This window comes from Eubalaena glacialis, chromosome 12, assembly GCF_028564815.1.
Source record: "Eubalaena glacialis isolate mEubGla1 chromosome 12, mEubGla1.1.hap2.+ XY, whole genome shotgun sequence".
Taxonomy (NCBI): domain Eukaryota; kingdom Metazoa; phylum Chordata; class Mammalia; order Artiodactyla; family Balaenidae; genus Eubalaena; species Eubalaena glacialis.
The window spans coordinates 10,065,300-10,088,965 of NC_083727.1; the positions used below are offsets into that span (position 1 = coordinate 10,065,300).

Here is a 23,666-nt window from a genome sequence, read left to right on the forward strand (position 1 = left end):
CATGGTGGAAAATTCTAATATATGTGTAATTAAAATTCCAGGAGAGGAGAAAGAATGGGGCAGAAACTATTTCCCCAAACTGACAAAAGACATCAAGCCACAGATTCAAGAATTTCTATGACCTCTAAGCAAGAAAATACAAAAGCAAACCACACTTAGGCACATCATATTAAGACTGCTGAAAACTGGAGTTAAAGGGGAAAAATCCTAATAGTAAATAAAGAAAAAAACATATTACCCTCAAGAGGCAACAAGACAGTTCTGAGGCAAACACTGTATTTCTTTATGACGGGAAAAAAAAAAAGGGAATTTAAAAGACAATACCATTTACAATAACAGCAAAAACCATCAAATGGATAGGAATAAATCAAACGCACAAGGTCTCTTCACTGAATACTACAAAACATTCCTGAGAGTATTTTAAATAGACCTAAATAAATGAAAGAATATACCAAGTTCAAAGATTAGAAGACCCAAAATTTTAAGGGTTAATTCTATCCAAAACAATCAATAGATTCAGTGCCACCCCCCCTCAACAAAAATGCCTGTAGGTCACTGACAAGTTGGAAATTGACAAATTGATTTTCAAATTCATATGGAAGTGCAAAGGGCCAAGACAAGTGAAAACAATCTTGATGAAGAAAAAAAAACTTGGAAGACTTCCATTACCAGATATATACTGGAATATACTAGAGAGTTCAGGAAAAAAATGTAGTCTTTTCAATAAATGGTGGTGGATCAATATGGGAAAAAATTAACCTTAATCCTCTACCTACACCCCAAAATCAATTCCAGATGGATCATAGATCTAACTGTGAAAGGTAAAATAATACAGCTTCTAGAAGTTAATAATATCTTCATCACCTGGGGTAGGCAAAGAGTTCCTAAATAGGACACAAAAAACACTAAATGTAAAGCAGAAGATGAGAACTGGACTTTATTAAAATTAAGAACTTCTATTTATCAGAAGTACCATTAAAATAATGAAAATAATGAAAAGGCAAACAACAAGCTGTGAGAATACATAAATAATGAATATATATGTATGTATATGTGTGTATCCTATATATAATTGAGAAGGCAGATAATTCAATTAAAATTGGACAAAGGCTTGAATAGGCTCTTCCAAAAAAGTATATTCAAATAGATAATCAACACATGAAGGGTGTTTGATAGCATTAGTCACCAGGAAAATGAAAATTAACAGCACAACAAAATGCCACCACTCACCCAACAGAATGGCTGAAATGAAAAGGACTGGTGATACCAAGTATTGGTGAGGACATAAGCAACTGACCTCTCATCACTGCTGGTAGGAGTGTAAATTGGAACAAATACTGTGGCAGATTTTAAAATGGCCATGAGTTCTTCCCATCTGTGTGTGCATTTGCAGTTGACACATATGATTTGCAACTGACTTTGCAGTTTCTCCCTCCAAAAGGTCTATGGAGATTCCTTGAAACGGGGCTTGGCCGTGTGACATGCTTTGGATGATGGGACATTAGCAAATGTGATACCAGAAGAGGCCTTGAGAAGAGCTGGTATGTTGGAGTTTGCTCTCATTTTCTGCTCTTGGCAACCCTGCTACCACCACCAACTGAATGAGCCCAGGTTGGCTTGCCAGAGTGACTCGTTGTCCAATTAGCTGCATCTCTCCTACAGACAACCAGCCAACTGCCAGAGAAGTGGATGAGGCTGCCAGCCACCAGCTGACTGCTAATGCAGGACTGAGCCCAGCCCAGACACACGGAGCACAAACAAACCGTCCCGGATGAGTTCAGTCCACCTGGCTGACCCAAAGAACAGTGAGTTATTGTTTTAAGTCACTACATCTCCAGGTGGTTTGTGATGCAGCAAAAGTTAACTGAAAAAACCACTTTGGAAAAGCGTCTGGCAGAATCTGTTCAACACATACCCTGTTCCCCAACACTTCCACTCCTAGTTATGCACCCAACAGAAATGCATCAAAAGACACGTGCAAGAAGAATGTTCTTTGTAACACTGTTCATAATACCCCAAACTAAAAATAACACAAATGCACATCAAGAGTAGAATACATAAATGTAATGTGGGATAGGCATGCAATGGAATACTATATAAAAATACTATAAAATACTATAAAAATGAGCAAACTATTGGTAAATGCTCAATGGATGAAACTCTCAAATACCATGTTAAGTTTAAAAAAAAAAAACAACCCAAATGCAGATACAAAAGAATACATACCGCACGACTTCATTTATAAAATTCAGAAACTAGGAAAAATCGGCAGTGACGGCAATCAGAGTAATGATTACCTTTGGAAGGGTTTTTGGCTGGCAGGAAGCATAAGGAAAGTTTCTGGGTGACAGTAATGTTTTATATCTTTATTCAACTGTGTTTACTCTGTAAAAATTAATTGAATTGAGCATCGAAGATGTGTGCCCTTTACTGTATGTTATACTTCTATTTTAAGCAAACTTTTTTTTCTGGCCGTGCCACGTGGCTTGCGGGATCATATTTCCCTGACCAGGGATCGAACCCGGGCCCCAGCAGTGAAAGCACTGAGTTCTAACCCCTGGACCCCAGGGAATTCCCTATTTTAAAAGTATAAAAATATAAAATAATAAGGAATTATTCTCAGTTCTTTTCTTTGCAATGTTTTCTTCAAGGAATTTATCTAACCCCACACACTTTTAGTTACTAGATTTCTGCTGATGACTTAAATCTCTGTTCTCAGGCCCTGTCACTCTCCAGTCCTTCCATAGCCATTTGTCCTTACATGACCCATTAACATGGCGAATGCAGAGTCTAAAACTGAACAAACCTCACCTCCCCACGTATTTGGGTTCACGGTGCTCCTCATTTCCAAGTACCTTCTCAGGCACCTCTCCTTGCCTTGTCTCCACATCATAATGTCAAGTCCTATCATTACTTCCTTTGGATTTTCTTTCAACTGTCTCCCTTTCTCCTTTCCACTGTGTCAGAGTTCAGAGCCAGGAAACAGAAACCACTGTTATCTTAAGCAGAAAGAGATTCAATACAGGGAACTCAGGCTTAAAGAATTGTTGAGAGGCTGAAGTTGCCTTCTTCAGGCTGACCTCCGGGAATGACGCCCCAAAGCAAGACCACCAAAGTGGATCTCCTGGGGGGTTCTACCTCTGCCACAACCAAGCAGTTGGGCTGTAGAAGGCTGTCACTGGAAGTGTTGAGTTCAAAAACACCCCATCCGGGCTGCAATTCAGGTATCAGGGAACCAGCCAGCCATCTCACCAAGGCACTCAAAACTGGTAACACTAGTGACTGGACACTTGAGAATAAACCCAGACTATGCACGACTTTGCTTGTCAGCAGTAACAACCAACACGGGAAAGATGGCCCCCATCTCACTTCCCACTCCAGGAAAGTGCATCTAATTGGTAGATGAAAAAGATGGTCTTACTAAAAGATTTTTTTTTTTTTTACTGTCGAGTACATTTTTTTTTAAATTAAGATAACCATTGGAAATCCTTAGATTGCCTTCGAAAATTACAGACATATTTCATATCAGTTATAGCAAGGTGGTGCTTCTAAAGGATATGAGTGTGTTTTGGAAAGTCTGTTCAGATGCGTATCAATTATACCACGCCAATTTGGGGTCTAAAATAAATTATACTGTCCATGGGGGAAAACATCTTTTACTCAGTCCCTGTCCCATTTAATTGGAATCCACATAATTTAGGTTTTATCTTTGCTCAACTTAACTAAAATCACTACGTGGAGGGCATTGTGCTTGCTTCATCATAACCAGCTCTGAGACACCAGATGTAACCCCTTGTGTCCAAGCACGTCACAGGTTCTTACTGGGTACCTACCACATTGATGTCATACTTGTCCTGACTTGTGGTGCATGTTTGGACATGCTGCTTGTAGTTTATTTATCCAGGTGTGAGTGTAGCTGGAGATTCCAGTAGATAACTGAGATATAACTGGTGTGTCATTCTTACAGTACTGACTCTTCCCTTTGGGGGCTGTTTAATTCCTTGGCTCAAAATGTGTCACTCCGTTTCTAATTACTGCCAGCCAGATGAGTGTACCTTCTGTTATGTCCTGTCAGGCCCCAGATCTGTGCATTATTAAAAGCTGAGTAATGAAAAAAAAAAAAAAAAAAAGAAGCTGAGTAATGCTCATTGTCTTTAAAATACAAATTATAATTCCTTTAGACCAGCTACCATATGAACTGAAGGCAGAGTTAAGCGGTGATGGTGTCTAGACAAATAGTAATAGCTAATATTACTCTAGGGCCAGAGTTCTGACCTAGGCAAAAGCGTAAAGGGGGCAAGTTTGTGGGTGAGGGTGATGTATCTTGGGCTCTCTCAGGCATAGTCTGGTTTTATCCAATGCTGGCCCCTGTCTCTGAGGATATTTCTTTTTAGAAAGAGTATGTGTGTCTTTCTTGAGTTCACCTGCCCCAGAGGCAGAGCCAGATCTCCTTTTGACCTTGTAAGCAGTGTAAGTCCCTGATCCCTTCTAGAGAGTTGGTGGCACATCTCACTGCCTGTCACCAAGACCTCATGGGCAGCCCCTCCACTGATTTCATAAAGCCACAGGGACCCCTGAGCCTCTTGGGCAAAGATGTTAGGGAATTGGAAAGGAGGAAGCCATGCCAGATTTTCAAACCGAGTTTTCCTTGCACCTCCAAGTTCAAATTACAACTCTTAGTCCACTTATACATCTAGTAAAACAAGAATAATTAATTTCACTTTTTCTTTCATTAATGACCAATTATATCAATTACACAGACTAAAACTCCTTTAAAAAATCACTCCCATTTACATCTTGGTTAATTAAATTCCCTCAAATATGTAAAACTGCAGTTATAAATTTAATGTGTTCAGTTTTCTTTTGAACTACTTCAAATGCCTATCCTAAGCAGTAAAGCCTTTCCAAATACTTAAACAACTGTAATCAATCTAATAAATTAGACCTATAAATACTGTGATTCTCAGTTCACTTAAACATTCCAATACTGTTTATAAATGTAATCAAATTTTTGTACTTAATTTAAATCACAAGTCTAAAATCAATTACTTAATTACACATTTAAAATTGAAATCACAAGGCTAGTCTGTCTTTGTGCTAATACATCCAATTCCTTCATGACAAACAGTGAAATCCAAGCACACCCAGAGTTCCTCAATGATTTCAAATGTATTCCTGAACTACACAAAAGTATGAATATGATGGTTTGATTTACTTAAACAACTCCATGCCTAATTCTAAACTTTCCTAGGACTAGAAATATAGCTCACCCATTGAAGGAACGATTTCATCATCCCCCAAAACCTGGGTTGTCTTCTCAAGGTGTTGGAATCACTTATTGGCCAGGCAGCGTATCCCAGAGGAGCCTGCATTTGTCAGAGCCTGCATTTGCCCCAGACAATCCTACCTGCAGCCCTGGTGGACCAGTGAGCTTTTGTAGTCGGACACCAAGGGACTTCAAGTCCTCACCTTTCAGAGAGTGTTAGTCTTGAAGCCCTGGCTGCCTGGGTTCAAGTGGAAGCATGACCTAATCTTCCAAATCTTCTTTCAGCATTACTGCCTGATGGGGTGTGATGGAAACCTGCATTGCCCATTAAGGTTTCAGTTAACCTTCTCTAACCCCTCACTGCATGCTGGAATTTGAATTCTTTTGATCTTCCTTATGGCCAGGCCACAACTCTTACAGACATTTAAATGACATCTGGTTGGTTCTGCATGTGTCATGCCTCCATCTGGCTCTGCCGTCATGCTAATGACGCTGGCCCTGCTACACAGCGCCCTGGCAGAGCCATCTAGTGGGCTACTAACCTTAGTAATCCAGACCAGAAGTGACAACCTTTCTCTGTGTTCAACTGCACCTCCAAACCACTGATGTAAAGACATTTAGCTAGGCTTCCCGATGATGAGAGGGAGCACGAGGTGACTGGGCGAAAGAATGTAAGTTACAAACATGAGTTCAATCAGGTGCCAGTCATGTATTTGCTTGTGTGCCAGGGAGCATGGAGATAGTGATGGACAAGACCCACCATGTTCCTACTGTCACCCCAGAGAGAGAAACCAGATGATAATAAGCAAACCACTGGGTGCCTCAGTGGTCTCTCAAATCCACACAGCCCTCCTGTGGCTGAGGACCCCAACACCCGCCCCTGTAGCCTGGGCATTAGCACGGTGGGGCGCACTGTTTTTTGGCAGCACTGCACCAGTTCCAGCAGTCTGCCCTCCAGGGATAGAAGCTTCCACTCTGGCTGGCTATGTGATCTGGAGCAAGACAGGAAGAATTCCTTGGACAACAGTTTCCTCCTGTGTCAAATGGTGCGGGGATTAAATGCGCTCGTTCAGGTAAAGCACATGGCAGTGCGTGGCACCGAACATGTGCTTGATAAACGATAGCTACTACTGTCTTCAATAGATGCATTTTTAATTTTAGGTATGTGTCTTAGTCAGCTCCGGCTGCTGTGATAGAATACCATGGCTTAACAACAGTAATTTACTTCTCATAGTTCTGGGGACTTGGAAGTCTGAGATCAAGGTGCCAGCATGGTCGGGTTCTGATGCGGGCTCGCTTCCTGGCTTGCAGACAGCCACCCTCTCACTGTCCTCACATGGTGGAGAGAGAGAGCAAGCTTTGGTTTCTTACTCTCCTTTCAAGGACAGTAGTCCCATCATGAGGGTCCTGTTCTCATGATCTTGTCCAAACCTAATTACCTCCCAAAGGCCTCCCCTCCAAATAGCATCACACTGGGAGGTTAGGGTTCCAACCTATGAATTTGTGGGGCACACAAACATTCAGTCCATAGCAGTGTATTTCTCTGAGACTCCGGTGGGCTTGATTTTTTTTTAGTATCTCTTGAAAATGATACATTTCTGAAAACATACTTAGATGAAACTTGAGTATGCATAGCTAAGCATTGCCAAAGTTGTCCTTGAGGTGTTATCTCCTTTCAAAGAACAAAACATCCCTTCAGGGAGGGAGATAGTCATTCTCCGCTTGTGCCCCCAGATCCATTCCTCACCCTTCCTGCCTTTCTCCATGCTCTGAAGAGCTCTCGTGGGGTCCCTTTTGGCTGGTTTCTGATAGGATTTGGCAGTGGGAGGCACTGGAGGACACTGGCTGCAGGAAGCAGGGCAGTTTTTCCCTGTTCCCTTCATGCTTTGGTGCCTGGCTCAGCAAGTGGCAACATCTCTCCATGACACTCCTTCTGCCAGGGTGAGCACCTCCTGCCTGAGTCCAAATCTCGCCGGGCCCCCCATTTCCCTTCAGGCCAGGGTCTATAACAGCTTCTCACTGTTTTCATTTCTGGTGCCTTGACCTCTCTTAACCCTGCCCACTCCTCTGTAGAGTCCCTTCATTAAGGAATCTTCTGTTGAACCACCTGAGGTTTTCTATGTCCTTCTGGGACCCTGGTTTATAGATGTAATTATAATAAATTTCAATATTTTCCCATGCAACCTACTTCCCTATCAGTCATGCTGTTAGTTTAATAACATATTTTCCATCATTAAAAAAGAAATTCTGGAGAATTTCCAGCTGGCACATGCAAGGTCATGATGATAATTGCCTTAAGGGAAATAGTCATTTTTAGTATTGCTTGGAAATGAGATTGAGAAATACAGTAAAGGAAATACAGTCTTTGCTCATGGCTTGAGGTATTAAGAAATACGCTAAATGGGAAATTAGATGTCAGCACAGGAGTTCACAGACTCGAGTTATCAAAAGACCATTTTGTGATCCCTCATTTGCTTTCCCACTGTAAGGCAGAGTCCTAATTATCTTTCTATAGGAATCCAACACCTACCCCTCAGCCAATATTTAGGAGCAACAATGAGGCATACCCTCATCTCCCCCCAGAACCTTGGAAATCATATTACTTTCAGAAAGTTCAACTTTAAATCACTTGGACTGGATCAGAACAGAGAAATGCAGTTACCTTAAAAGCAGAAGGGCCCTTAGAACTGTAAGGGTTGGCCTTAGCTGGCCTGAAAACATTAAACGATCTAAAGCAAACATATGTCTGTCAGAAGAGGCCAGCCGAAGGAGAATCACAGACACAGACATCAGCTGTGTCCAACGAATTATCTTGCAGAGGAACAAGCTTGAATAACTCAAAATGTTCTGGTAGCCTTATAATGAGACAAACACCTCAGCTTATCTTGGCCAGATACTATTAAATAATCAATCCTAATTCCCTGTGTTTCAACTCTGTGCTCACCAAGGAATATTCTTACAGTAATGATTTTCTTATTTCAAAAGCAATACACGTTTATTACAGAAATAATCAGAAAATGTGGGCCAAGCCCAGAGATAATGTTAGTGTCTCGATACATTTTCTTCCATGCTGTTTTTCACACACATAAATACACAAACATACATATTGACAAAAATAGAAATCTTTCATCCTTACTAAAGTGCTTTGCAACTTACTCTTCACTTAATGATGAATAAGGAACATCTTTGTGTGTCAACAAATATACCTCTACTACAGCAGGTTAATGGATACATTTTTTAAGGTGGGCAATCCTATAAATTTACTTAACCAGAGCTGTATTATTGCACATTTCTGCCATTTGCATCATTTTGCAATTACCAACAGAACCGCAGGAGACATCCTTGTAGCAAACCTTTGGACCTCTTTAACCATTTCTCTGCACAGATTCCCAAAGAGCATGGACATTCCAAGACATTTGATATATTTTGCCAGATTGCTTTCCAGAAAATATCATAAGTGTTCCAGTGTTTGACAATTTTTATAGGTGATAAATCATTAGGTTATTATTTTAACTTATATTTTTCTGAGTACTAGTGAAGCTGAAATTTTTTCACGAACTTATTAGACATTTGAACTTTTTAATGTTCCTATTCATATTCTTTTCCATTTTTCATTCATCTATCTCTTATTTATTATAGAGCTCTTTGCATCAGTAGGGATATTAACTTTTATGACATATTTTGCAAATATTTTCCCCAGTTTGTTATTTGCCTTTTATTGAAATATGGTATTTTGCCTTAAGCTCAGACTCTGTTAGGAATGAATTTTAAGTAGCAGAGAAACCAACTCCACTGGCTTAAACAAAGAGGACTTATTATTTCACATAACAAGCACCTCATAGAGAGGAAGTTGTTGGAACTGGTTCAAAGAGTTGACAGTGTGAGGGCTCACATCTCTGCCCTCTCTTGGCCTCCTCCTGCGTGTCATGTTAAGGTCACTAAATGGCTGCTGCAGCACTAGCCATCAGGTCTCTGTTCTAGGCAGAGGAGGAAGAGACAATACCAGCTGACTCTTACTTATGCCCATTGGACAGAACTGGTTACATGGCTACTCCCAGCAGCAAGTGAGGGGCAGGCAAGGGTGAAAGGTAGATGGGATTAAGTGAGAAATTTGCACTGTCTACTATAGAGCAGTTTTAAGATGTATATAGTCAAATTGGTCTATATCTATTTCTTTGGTTTCATGCTTAGAAAGTTCTTCTCCAGCTCAAGGATGTATTCCAGTAGATAGTCATCTATATTTTCTTTCATTACTTTTATGGTTTCATTGTAACATGAGATAGAAATTAAACTTTTTTTCCAGATAACCAGCCAGTTGTCCCAAAACCATTTTTGGACTTTCCCCACTGATTTGAAATATCTTAATTGTTTACTAAGCTATTAGATACACTTCTATTCTGTTCCACGGATCTAGTTAGCTATTCCTGTTATGGTTAGTACTTTAATTAATGTAATTTACCATGCATTTTATCATTTCAGGGCAAGTCCCCCCTCATGGTATTGCTTTTTCAAAAATTTCTTGACCTTTTTTGAATGTTTATTATTCAGATGAATTTTGAATCATCTTGTCAAGTTTTTTAAATGATCCTATTTGGATTTCAACAGTAAATACATTAATTAAATTTATAAATTGAGAAGAATCGACAACTTGTACAGGTAAGTTTTCTAAACCAGAGACATGGTATAATCAAGTCTTCTCTCATGCGTCAGTAAAGTTTTGTGATCAACACATAGTAGGATCTTTTTTCTCTGTTTTGTACTTTAATCAGTTATAGCTAATATACAGGAAAGCTAAAGATTTTTATAAGATTGATTTTACAGCCAGCCACCCTACTGAACCCTCAATTCATTCTAAAAGTTTTCCTTACTTGTTATTTGTGTCCTTGATCTGCCAGAGCCTGAGAAAGGGGGGTGTCACACTTCACCTCCTGATGGTTATCTGGCTGCCTGTCATGGTTCTTACCATGTTTCTCATTACCTAGTATTAAACTGGCATTCAGACTTATGAGCCTGATTAATGTGATTCTTCCCTGAGGGATCAATCGGTTCTTGCTCTGCCGACAAAACCAAGTTTCAGAGATGGCAGAGCTGAGTTGGCCCATGTCCTGTGACATAAGCCTTCTGGGAAGTTCTAACCTGTCACGAGGGCAGGAATTTCTTCTAGCTCGTCTCCATCAGATATTAATCCGGCTTCTGTTCAGAAAGTCCTAGGGATAGGAAACAGTATAATTCAAGGTTCCTAATTCCACCTGGGGGACATTTCAAATCGTCAGAGGCTCTTATTTATCGTGACGAAATCTACCTAGTCTACCTTCTCCCTGTGTTTCTGGGAGATTCTACTTCCTCCTTTAACACTTTGTCTGAACTATTTCTTCTTAGATGACATGGTTAAGATTTCCCTCCATCCCTGTCATCATCCCTATAAATGGGGCTCCTATTTGGCAGAGTTGCTGACCTACAGATGACAGTCTTTGGGTCTGGTGGTGATCCTGGTCCGATTTGCTTTGGCCAGGGCAACTGGGTCACGTGATCATGTGACATGAAGCATAGAAGCCTCTGCAAGTGGAACTCCTATGGCCATTTTCCCCGGAAGCTGAGGCTGTGATCAGCATACAGCACACCACTGGGTTTCTCCAGTATGTGCTACACTCATAACCCCAGCACACGGCATTCCTTTTAGAGAAATTATGTATAATGTAGAAGAATGTGCCTAAGCTAACTGGTTACCTTACAATCAGGAGTCAAGATGGACCTGCTGCTGAATCTGTAATTAGGAGAATCTGAGTGAAATCCTTCCTGGATACAAGATGATCTGCTACGTGACCTCTTAAGGTCACTCCTATTTCCATAGTCATGCAACTCTGTTAAAAGCAACCAAATAAGGATAAATATATAGCAGGGCTTGAAATAGTAAATCTAATTCTACTGTAAGTCAGTCTATTTTGGTTTCTCAACTCTACCAATTCAGAATGTGCTTTGGTGACTGCATTTTTCTTCCTAGTTGATTGGAATGAGTAGATTATTCATGACCCTTTTGGCTTCCCCCCCTATACCCCCCAATAAATAGCTCTCTTTCTTCTCTCTTAGAATGTGGAGAATAGCTCTAAATTTGACATGGGAAAGTGAGATGTTATTTTTGGCTCAAGTAGAATTAGAACTTCGACCCCTGAGTGAAATCTGGTCTTCACTAATCCAGCCCCCCTTTGGGTTCAGACTAACTGCTGGGTGGAGACATTAAATTTTAGATCTGACCTTGAGCTGTAAGAAGGGTAGGCATTGCTCTCTGCCCCCTAAATGAAATAGCCTCATTTCTCCAAACTTAGCTAGCATCATAGAGTTGGGGGGGAGGGGACGGATGGTAGAAACAATCCTAGTGAGCAGCTAGTTCGGAATTTCTCAAACTATAAAGTATACACTATGCTCCTAAACAAAGGGTTCCATGCTCAGATTCCCTGCAGAATCATTGCTTACTGTGTCCTCCTCTTGAAGACTCTGGGAAGCCCTACAGCAAAGCAACCTGTTATATCTTGTTTGCCAAACTTCTTTGAACACACACCCCCCCCCCACCTTTTTTTCCAGGTAGCACCTAACAGCTCTGGAACTGACATGCCATGAAACATATTTTGAAGAGTGCTGATCTATTCACTCCACTCATTTTACGGAGCAGGACAATGAAACCCCTATTAAGAGATGTGGAGACAATCATCCCCCATGCCTGGTAGGGCTGGGAACTTGACCCTGGCTTCCAGACAACTTGTCCAGGCTCTTTCTCTCACCTTGAAAGAGGAGTCATTAATGGTGGTAGCTTTGATGTATCCCCTAGCACATTTTCATTGTCTGGAATTTGAGGTTGTATTTATTTATAGTTCACTCAGCAATGAATCCATCAAATGCTCTGAATGTTTCTAAAAGGGCATTGGGCCCTGTACAGCTGACCTAAATAAAATACTCTCTTTTAAATTGCATGTAATTTACTATATAGTGAAATATTTTATCATGCTATATAATACCATTCTAAGAGGTTATTATTTTTATATGAAAAAGTAAATCAAAAGGATCAAATCTCAGTAAAATATGTCACTAAAGTGAAAGTGTATGGCCCAGTGAGAAGTAACCATAGACACTTCTTTTAAACACAGAGCGCAATAGTTGGTGAGTCAAAATTATAAAAAGTTGTCCAAAGGCCACGTGTATACTTTTTCAAATTGTGTAAAGTCAAGTAGTTTGAGCATGCTAGCACTCTTTGGAAGTAACATTTTTCTGACTTATTCTCTGAATTCCAAAGGCACTTTGAATCTATATGCGTTTTAGCATTTCTTTAGCCATACAATTGTTTATGAGACTGTAGTCCTGGATACTTTGAAATCTTTCTCAAGATTTTTTTTTCTGCCTGAATACACTTAGGGTAAGAGATATATTCCCATCAGCTGGAATATTTTAAATTGGCTTCTAGCTTCTGAAAATCAAGTTTCCAAGTATGTTTCCAAAGCCAGTACTGACCCATGTGATACCTTTTTGTGAATGAGAAAAAGTGCCCCTTCCTGGGGGCATTTGCAGCTCTGCACTGGGGCACGAGTCCTGGTGAGCGGACTGCAGGCTGGAGTCCAGCCCCATCTGTGCCCCCAGACGGGGGCCCTCGTGCAAATGAACAAGTCGCACAAAGCAGGGCTCCTGTCTGCTTCCCTCCCTCTCCTCCAGCCCTCCATGCCTGTAGGGCTGAAGACCTGATCAGGCTCTATTTATGGACCTTGGGCCTCTCACCTCATCTTGCTGACTCAGCACAGAGTCCTGCTGACTCTCAGTGCTCCGGATCTGATAACTGGGCTCCTGACCGTAGTCTCTTTTTTGGTGCCCTTGCTATTTTTTTTTTAATTAATTAATTAATTTATTTATTTTTGGCCGTGTTGGGTCTTCGTTTCTGTGCGAGGGCTTTCTCTAGTTGTGGCAAGCAGGGGCCACTCTTCATAGCGGTGCGCGGGCCTCTCACTATCGCGGCCTCTCTTGTTGTGGACCACAGGCTCCAGACGCGCAGGCTCAGTAGTTGTGGCTCACGGGCCTAGTTGCTCCGCGGCATGTGGGATCTTCCCAGACCAGGGCTCGAACCCGTGTCCCCTGCATTAGCAGGCAGATTCTCAACCACTGCGCCACCAGGGAAGCCCCAAGTGCCCTTGCTATTTTAACTGGGATTGTGCCTTGCAGTGACCAGTTTCCATCTCTGGGTCTTCAGTTCTGCCCAAGGTCAGGACCTATTATCCGTGAACAAATCTCTTGGTAATGCCAGCCTTCCTGCCTGAAGTTCTGAACTCTCTCCCCTGCCCTGGATCTCATGATGTCATGTTCATGATTTAGAAATCCTCCCACTTCATCTCACAACTAGACCACCTGAAGTGAAGACCTCTCTTGCAGTGACCCCTTAGGCATGTGCTTTGTCCCCCAGAATAAGCCTACTTGCTTCTGAGTCATTTGTTGGGGTCTCAGTTGCTGAGCCTACTTCTGGGAACTAGCCACTTACTTGCATGCCCCGCTCTGAATTCCAAGATCCCACAGTCCAGATTCAGTACAAGTGCTGACCCATCTCCTAGGCTCTCTATATCCACGTGTGCAATAATAGTTAATATTCAGAGGGGTGACCTTGAGCAGTGTAGATTTCAAAAGCAAGAAATAAAAATGTTGCTTCTGTCCATATTTTACTTTTCAAGGCAGAAAGTAGAAGAAATATAGGTAGAAAGACTATCAACCACAAAGGTTGAAACAAAAAAATGCCTTGATGAAATTCTTACTTACTTAGAAAATTGAGGGCCGTGGAACTATATGCTCCAAAAAACCAAAAGCTGTGCCTCTTGACTTCACCACAGTAAAGCCAGGGCCAAGACCATAACAGGTGCTCAGTTAATACTTGCTGAATGAATGAAACTACAATCTATCTAAACACAGTATTTAGTCAAGAAAGTTTTCTTGTTCTAGTTCATGTAGTCACTCTTTTATCATACATGTGATAGAACCTGTTTTTTTAGTCATTTTGTAGTTTATGATCTTTAATACATCAGAATAAGAGGGGATAATTAATAAAAATAAACACAATACACATAATAAGCACTAATGACACTAGTGGTTGATATCATGGATCTCAGTAAACGTGAGTGAAATATGGGGCTGAATATGAAATACTGGCAAAGTGATAATACTGGCATAAATGGAAAGATATTTTACTTTTGGCAGTGTTAAAGGGTTTTCTACGACTGGGATACACACACAGGACTAAAAATAATCATGCTTTATGTTGCCAGAATACTTGACAATTTACAAAATACTTGAACAAATGTGATCATATTTGATCCTCACAAGAAAGTCGAGGAACATAGTTAAAGGAAATTATCTGCATCACTTTTTTTAAAGAAAACATCTAGTGGTTGATGAAATATAACACCTTTCAAAAAGATTTCTGGTCTATCACTAACAATAACAACTCAACTGATAATGTAGAAAAAAATTAAAAAGATACTCTCTATAATAAAGAAAAAATGAAAGGAAGGAACCTGTAATGGCAAATTTCATTTCCTGTGATGAAGATAGACTTATATTATTCAACCTGGGAGTTATACACTGCAATTCTAAGAGATAAGGAATGAGATGCTGGAAGTGAGTAATGAGACTCAAGCTTTGGAAGTCTAGTTTCAGCTCACTGAAGAGGAATTATTACCATACTTACCATTTATATTACATGATATTGATTGTTGTGCACTTCAAAATAGCTATAACTTTGGGAATCCAGAGCAGATATTGGGAAGCATTCAAGAGGCTCTGGTAGTCCACCAGGGGATGCAAATACCATGCAGGGTTCTCAGCCAGCCTGGAGTCTCTCCTTCTGACACATGCTTCTCACTCTTGCTTCCTTGCTTTCCAAGAGTGTTGTCCCTGGATATCCTGCTGGAGAGTCTGGTGAGTAACTCTGGAAACCTACATAATATTTCTACTTAAACAGAAAAATCTATCTTTTAAATAAGGTGATATATTTTAAAGTATTTTTATTGTTTTCTTTCCTTTTTTTCCCCCTTTTCATAAAAGTAACAAGTCCTTTGTTAAAAATGATTCAAACTATAGAAATATGTAAAAATGTTGCTTTGGTCATCATTTTACTTATTAAGGTAGAAAGTAGAAGAAATACAAATAGAAAATTTCACCTCCCCCTTTGCTCAAGGTAACCTCCATTAATAAATCCGTGTAAGATCCATTGGATCTTTTCTTCTATGCACACACTTAATTAGGCAATAACTTTTAATCTCTGCACTACATTTTTGACAGCTATCTTATATCAGGAAGTAGTGAGAAGAATGATCCTACTAAGGATCCTATGTGATCCTTATGAGATTTTAAAAAGAATTCAACCTCATACTTCAAACAGGGAGAAATTGAATCTCTCAAGAAACATTTTAAAAAAATAGTTGGGGAAAAAAGCCCATCAGTGTTTGGAACTAGCTAGAGCTAGGGCTACCCAAATTCTGGGAACTGCAATGCTAACAGGTTTCTAGCTGTCAAAATTTGAAATAGAATCTACAGGGGCCAAAAGGTTTGAAATAAGAATGTGGTCAGAGGCATCACTGGTATGGACTTTGAGCTCACTAAAACAAACACCAAAATAGCAACAGAGGCTGTCTCAGATGAACTTGCTTTCCCAGCATTCTCTTTCGCTTGTGAGACAGTTCTATTACATTTTTCTGAAAGGGACTCATGCTTCCATTGAAAAGGCAGTCCTGCTCGCATTGCATGGGACACCGTTTAGGAACTGATAACTGGTTTCCACTTGGAATGCTCTGTCTGGCTGTTTTAGAAATAGTGTCGATGTCTTGCAAAGACACTATGCTCCAGATGTTTGCAAGTCTCCTGTTTGGAGCTTGCATCATGCATTTCCATAGAAACCAGTCTAGGTGAGATTTCAGGGTTCCTAGAACAGAGCAGCTAATCAGATTGCACCTGAAATACCTAATTGTGTATGCTATAGAAATACGAGTGACATTGTCTTTAAAATATGTTTTCTTTAAGCATTCTAACTTGGGATGCCTGGAATGTGGTTCTAATCTCCGGGCCAGGGACTCTCCATCCTTGTACCAGGCATGTTTCCCAGGCCTTGAAATCACCGTCCCCCAGGACCTGGGAGAACAAGGCACAGTAGGCTGGGGGATGGTGTTGTAATCCCCCCACAAGCTCGCCTTGTCCAAGTAGCTCTCAGTCCCTCCTCTCCAAGGTGTGTATCTGACAAGGATCCTCAAAATGTAAATTGCTTGCTAAGGCAAAGATTACCCATTGGTTTGCTTTAATTGCCTCTCTGCCCTCTGTTTACTGGGAAAGTAAGCTTTCACGTAGGAAGGAGGAAAGCTGTCCTTTACTTTTGGGAGTTAGAAAGAAGATGGAAGTTTGTGAACCACATGCTCAGAAATAAAAACAGACAGGTGTCCAACAGCGTTTGTAGTTACTGTCTCAAAATGGAGACAGGCTCCAGAGTCCAGGACACTGTAACTTTCCTAAATTTAAGGATGTTTTATCTCTCTTCTGTTTCTAACAGTAAATAGTAATATAATCCTTAAAATAAAAAATTTCTGTGCTTTTTGGGGGGAACAGCAAAGAATGGGGAGAGTTGAGGAGCCAGCACTTTTTCTCTCTAAACAGTCTTGAGAGAACAGAATTCCAAATGTTAAAACGGTCCTGGACTTTGTTTGTTGGGAGTTTTTGAATGATTGATTTTATTTCAGTACTGCTCATTGGCCTGTCCATATGGATTTTAAAGGTGTAAACTGTGAGTGAGACGGAGAGAAGACGGTCTCCAAGTGGAACCTGCCGCATCAGCATCACTCGGGAACTTGTTAGACACGCATGTTCTCAAAACCCACCCTAGCCCTAGCGAATCAAAAACTCTGGGATTGGAGACCAGCAGTCTGTGGTCCACAAGCCCTTCCAGATGATTCCAATTACCAAGCTCAAGCCTGAGGACCCCTTGGGGGTGGATAAGGACTTGCTGGAGCTGCTTTTAAACACTGGCTCTGCTACTTAACAGCTGTGTGCACTGAGCAAGTTCGTTTCGCAGAGTTTCGCAGAGTTGACTGAAAACGCGTAACCTAAAAGCTTTATCTGAAGACCTTACTTAGCACTATAGCCTGGGAATCAGCCTCTCAGATAGTTCTGAGGAACTGTTCCAAAGAGGTAAGGGAGGAGCCAGGATATTTAGGAGTTTTTGCTAAAAAAAACAAACAAAAATGTAGTCGAGCATCAAAAGATTACTGCTAATCACAAAAACCAGACATCTCAAGTTAATGATTTTAGTGCTTTTCTATGTATGGGAAGATGCAAGAGTCTGGGCTCATTGAATTTATTCCTTTGAGGTGCACCTTAACTAACTAGGGCCAGTATCCTGTTTTTCTGCAGCCTGAATTCCCCTCAGGGAGTGCCACTGGGGTGGCTGCAGTGCCTGATGGCTTGATGGAGGGAAACATTCATTGTTTACTGGAATGGCAGGCAACAGTTTTTTTGTTGTTTTTGTTTTGTTTTGTTTTTGGTCCACAATGGAGAAGACTAAATGAGATAATTTATTTGAAGCACTTAGGGTAATGCCAGACACACAGAAAACACTCAATAAATGTTAGCTGCTATGATCACCATTGTGTATAGAGGGAAGGTTAAGTCTCGGGACCTTCAACAAATTAGCACAGCATTTGCCAGCTTAAAGGGCTCTTTCAGATTCTGACACTGTGCTTCCAAAGAATCCAAAGTTAAATAAATTCTTTGTGATTTCTCCCACACAGAAATTTGAACAGAGCAGTAGTGTTCAACCTGGCTCATTATCAGAAGCCCAATGGAGCTTTTAAACCGCCCTGCCTGGACCTTCAGAGCCGTCAACTCCAGTGGTAGGCCCTGGGCATCTATAATTTTAAAAAATCTCTATAGGCAATGCTGCAGAAGAGCTACTGGAACCGAAGGGGATAATAGCTAGAGCTAAGATGCACTGTTTGTGCCAGGCACTATGCTAACTCCTTTACCTACACTGCTTCATTTAATTCTTACGGCAGTACTATGAGGTGGGTTCTATCAGTTTCTGTATTTTGCAGGTGAGGAAACTGAGGTAAGTGAGCCTAATAACCTAATCAAGTTCACATAGCTGAGAAGTGGTTTAGGACCAGAACCCAGGTTTGGGCTATTAATTGCATTTTAACTGATGCATTCATTTACTCTTTCATCCAACATTTATTTATTATACATGACCAGGTAACACCCTGAGAGCTGGGACATATAAAAATGAATAAAGATCTCCATCCCCGTCTCAAGAAGTTCATGGCTTTTGCTGTTGTCGTTCAGAATGAACAAGAATGACAGATTGCCTCATTTTAAACGATGATGTCATGTGTCTGTGTTTGAGAGGCTGAAAAGATTTTCTATGACTACCAGCCTCCTCCTGTCAATGGCCACTTACTGAATCCACCACCTTTTGCGAATTAGCCTCCCAGTCTGTGAAGACCGGGTCTGTCTGCTGGCCGCTGGCGTTGAACGGCTCTGGGGCAGCCTTGAAGCTCCGTGTTAGCAACTCCTTAGGGTGGTCCTCTGCTCTCCCGGCTGGGGTTGTGCCATTCACTTCAGTTCAGCATGCCAGCCATCCAATCCCTTCGGTTGGCCAATCAATCAAACCGTGGGGTAGGAAGCGCATCACCACACAGCTGATAGGCTGGCAGTCTTCCAGGGATAAAGCCTGTCACTTACACCTAAAGCGACAACTGTTACAAAATTTCCCAGCAATGTACAAAGAAAAGGCTGAGGCCTACTTTTTAGAATCGTGCCATGTTAACGCCGGCCAAATCCCCAGACATAGTGTACGGCTCACCGGGAAACTGAGCTGCGCGGTCTCTAACCAGGCTGGGACTGGGCTCCTGGCGCAATCTGCGACCCCTCACTGCCCCCTAGAGTCAGAGCTGAGCAGTGTTTCAAATAGACACAACATTAAAGTGCAGCGATCATCACCTTGGAGCAGGCAAATGATCCTCCCTGGTTGACAGCCTTGGAAGACACCGCTCCCGGGGTGCAGCCACAGCAGCTTCCCCGCCCGCGCGCGGGAGAGGAGAGAAGTTTTGGGGCAAAGGTCGTTCTCCGGACCGGTATTCAGGTTGCACAGATGGAGGGGGCAGCGGAACCTTTCTCCTCCGCCTAGCTCTCGCTTCCACCCGGTCCCAGTTGGCGCCGGACGCAGCAGTGGAGGCTTATAAACATGGAGACAGAGGACGCTGGGAGTGGAGAGTCGTGTTCTCGGCTGGGGGCTCCGGCGTCCACTAATGACCGGCTTTTCCTGGTTAAAGGTGTGGTGTGGTGAGGTGCGGGTGTCGGGGTAACCTCACCCGGGGCTCTAGCCTGCGCTGGAGCTGGCATTCCCACTCACACCCCGCCCAGGGAGACCTTCGCTTGGGTGCCCTGAGTTTAGCCCGTGGGCTGGTCCCGCGAGCTGTTCTGTATGTGCTGCATTTCCCCCATTCCCTCTGCAGTTCCTCTCGTGTCCTCCCTTTTCTAACTCCACTATCTCTTTTTTCTCCCCTGGAGAAACTTCACGCAGTTGTCCCCGGGAAGAGGGGAAGGGACCCTGCGCTTATTTTCTACCTTAGCATGGCCTCAGGAACCAGAGGTCGTGTGGTCACGCAGGTTTCCCAGCCGCTGTCATTTACCTTTGCCAAGAGCTGCTTAGTCATCGTTTCTCGAATTTCAAAAGTGATTTTTAAATAGTATCTGAAACTTACTTGTGTCCATCTTTTTAACGTAAGGTTTTTTGTTTTTTTTTCCCCTCTCCCCACCCTCCGTGCCCTACGCCCAAAACTCTTGACAGGTGGAATTTTCCTTGGTACTGTTGCTGCAGCGGGAATGCTGGCTGGATTTGTTACAACACTATCATTGGCTAAAAAGAAAAGTCCTGAATGGTTCAATAAGGTTTGTGACACCGAAATCCATTCATAGCATTATTGTTGTTTACAAATCAATGGCAGCTGTTTTGACTAGGAAAAGTAAAGAAAGTGTTGATGGCCTTTCACATTACTTTAAGAAGTAACCCAATATGCACCTCATAGATTCAGGAAGTGTACAAATTAATCAACTGTCAGAAGTACTTAATTATGCGCTTTTTAAACTTTTAGCAGAACAAGACTTTGAAAGCTCATCCAGTACATTTCCTATTCACAACATGACATTAAATCTAAATCTAGGTAAATCATTCTCAGTTGTAAGAGACCCCAATATTGTATGTACCACTAAAAAAGAAAAGAAAATGCCAATTAAATTCTTGAGACAGCACTGCAAGAGGGGTTTCTGTCTCAGAGATGTTAAAATGATGAAATACAGTGCATCTTAGTATAGATGAAAAACATAGGTCAGCTCCTTGAACCCAGAAACCATGCATGCTTGTGGAGTGCAGCAGCCCCACTCCCTAGAAAATTGCCTGGCACATAGTAGGTGCTCAGTAAATTTTGGTTGAATGACTATAACCTACGGAAGGCAGAAAATCCTTATTCCATGAGCAAGATTGAGCAGTCACGCTGTCATGGACAGGTGTACTTCATTTTCCCAGTTGAGACATTTTCTTCCCCTTGTGGTGGTTCTTCTGTATCATTCTGTTTCTGCCCTACCCGCCTCATAAGGTTTATTTATCCATTAATTAATTGCTTCAACAAATGTTTATTTTGGATCTTTTTTTTTAACATCTTTATTGGAATATAATTGCTTTACAATGGTGTGTTAGTTTATGCTTTATAACAAAGTGAATCAGTTATACATATACATATGTTCCCATATCTCTTCCCTCTTGCGTCTCCCTCCCACCCTCCCTATCCCACCCCTCTAGGTGGTCACAAACCACCGAGCTGATCTCCCTGTGCTATGCAGCTGCTTCCCACTAGCTATCTATTTTACGTTTGGTAGTGTATATATGTCCATGCCACTCTCTCACTTTGTCACAGTTTACCCTTCCCCCTCCCCATATCCTCAAGTCCATTCTCTAGTAGGTCTGTGTCTTTATTCCCATCTTACCCCTAGGTTCTTCATAAACTTTTTTTTTTTTTTTTTAGATTCCATATATATGTGTTAGCATATGGTATTTGTTTTTCTCTTTCTGACTTACTCTGTATGACAGACTCTAGGTCCATCCACCTCACTACAAATATCTCAATTTCGTTTCTTTTTATGGCTGAGTAATATTCCATTGTATATATGTGCCACATCTTCTTTATTTTGGATCTTTTATGTGCAGGCACTGTGCTAGCTAGGTGCAAGAGATACAAAAATGAACAAAACATATGTACCCCTCAAAAAGCTAAGTGGTGTGGGAGACAGATGGTAAACAAATAATCACACAAATAACAACGTAATTACAATTTGATATTTGCTTTGGAATACAGTGTTATGTGAAAAGTCATAAACCATTTGAATTCCTTTTTGACTTGTATTTATCTTTAACAATCTAATAATCATATTTAAGCCTTAAGAATGGCAAGAGACCACATTTAAAGTGCATTTGGATTCCCCTCTGAACACTCAGAGCTCCTATGGAGTTTTCCAAATCACTGTTATGAACTTCATGGTCATTTTCCCCCTATGTCACAGAATATTTTCAGAGCAGAAATACATATTTTGTGGCAGAAATCAGTGAAACCTGACTGATAGTGGTGCATTAATAGTGGAGTTTTGGTTGATTTCTAAATCCAAGTTAACATGATAACCTTTGGGTCACAGATCTTTTTTGAGAATCTGTTGAAAGCTAACGATTCTCTCTCAGGAAAAAAACACATATACATGTTCACAGCTTTGCATTCTATTTTGTGGTTCTGAGATTTGCTATCACACATGGCCTTTATGGTCTAACATTGTGGTTTTAAACTGTGGTCCACAGAACCCTGGGGATCCTTGAGACCCTTTGGGGGTCTGAAAAGTCAGTTATTTTCATAATACTGCTAAGATACCTGCACTAATGGTACAGAAACAATAGAGGGTAAAACTGCTGGTGCCTTGCTGTAGTCGAGGCAGTGACCCCAAACTATACTAGCAGGCATTGTTTTCTTCCTTCCTGTGCACCCGAGGTTAAAGCCGTCATTGCATAAGACTATCCTTGATGAGAAGTAAAATTATTTATTTTTAATATCTTGACCCTTGAACTTAACCTCTTTAATATTCTGTGTGAAGAAATGGGAAGTACACATAAAGCACTTCTGCTTTATACCAAAGTAATATGTTTTTCTCAAGAAAAAGCAGTTGTGTGAGATATACACTGAACTAGCCACTTTTTTTCATGGCATATTATTTTCACTTGTAAGAGCAACAGACAAATTGTAGTTATTCAGAAGTGAGTATTTGGTAGACATTTTCTTGAAAATGAACAAAATGAACCTGTCTCTTCAAGCAAGCAATTGTTAGTATTTGTTGCCAGTGATAAAACTCCAGTTTTTAGGTAAAAATTAGATTTTAGAAAACTTGTGTCTGCCATTGTGAGCTTGCCAGCTGCTCAAACACTTAAAAGGCTTTTCTTTTTTTTTAAAGATTTACTTATTTATTTATTTATTTTTGGCTGCTGTTGGGTCTTAGTTGTGGCACGTGGGATCTTCATTGCGTCACATGGGCTCTTTGTTGTGATACACAGGCTTCTCTCTAGTTGTGGTGTGCAGGCTCCAGGGTGCATGGGCTCTGTAGTTGTGGCACGTGGGTTCTGTAGTTGTGGCGTGCAGGTTCCCGAGCACGTAGGCTCTAGTTGTGGCACGCGGGCTCTCTAGTTGAGGCTCATGAGCTCAGTAGTTATGGCACGTGGGCTTAGTTGCCCCACGACATGTGGATCTTAGTTCCCTGACCAGGGATCGAACCCACATCACCTGCATTATAAGGTGGATTCTTTACCACTGGACCACCAGGGAAGTCCCTAAAGGCTTTTCTAATGAGATTAGTAGGGATATGAATGATGTAATTTTTTGGTATTGAATAAATAAATGATGTCAACAGTTGAAAGATAACTGTTATCTTGGCAAATCATTATTTTCTGAATGATCATGATGCCTGGATAAAAGTTCCATTCAAAAATGCAGATTAGACTAATGGATTTTAATGTAATAAAGTACAAAAATTCATTGATATGATTTTATATTCCGTATTGCAGATAATTTTTAAGAAACGATTTGTTGAGTTAGGGTATAGTATCAAAGAAGGGAGGCTATTAAAATACTCCTCCCTTTTCCAATCACATATCTGTATGAGGAGAGATTTTATTCATATACTTCAACCAATAAACATATTGCAACAGATTGAATATAGACACATATATGAAAATTCAGCTGTCTTTATTAAACCAGACATTTAAAAGATTAACAAAAATGTAAAACATTGCCTATCTTTGCACTAAATG

The 23,666-nt window shown here is 41.1% G+C and overlaps 1 protein-coding gene across 1 annotated transcript in view; it reads left to right on the plus strand.

Moving 5' to 3' along the window:
- The first annotated feature begins 19,458 nt into the window (after nt 1-19,458).
- Nucleotides 19,459-23,666, plus strand: part of TMEM242 (transmembrane protein 242) — a 47,249-nt gene continuing 43,041 nt past the window's right edge. The window contains exons 1-2 of the mRNA XM_061207290.1: nt 19,459-19,599; nt 20,118-20,218. Of these exons, the coding sequence (XP_061063273.1) occupies nt 19,512-19,599; nt 20,118-20,218 (189 nt within the window). The 5' untranslated portion in view covers nt 19,459-19,511. The remainder of the gene's footprint in view (nt 19,600-20,117; nt 20,219-23,666) is intronic.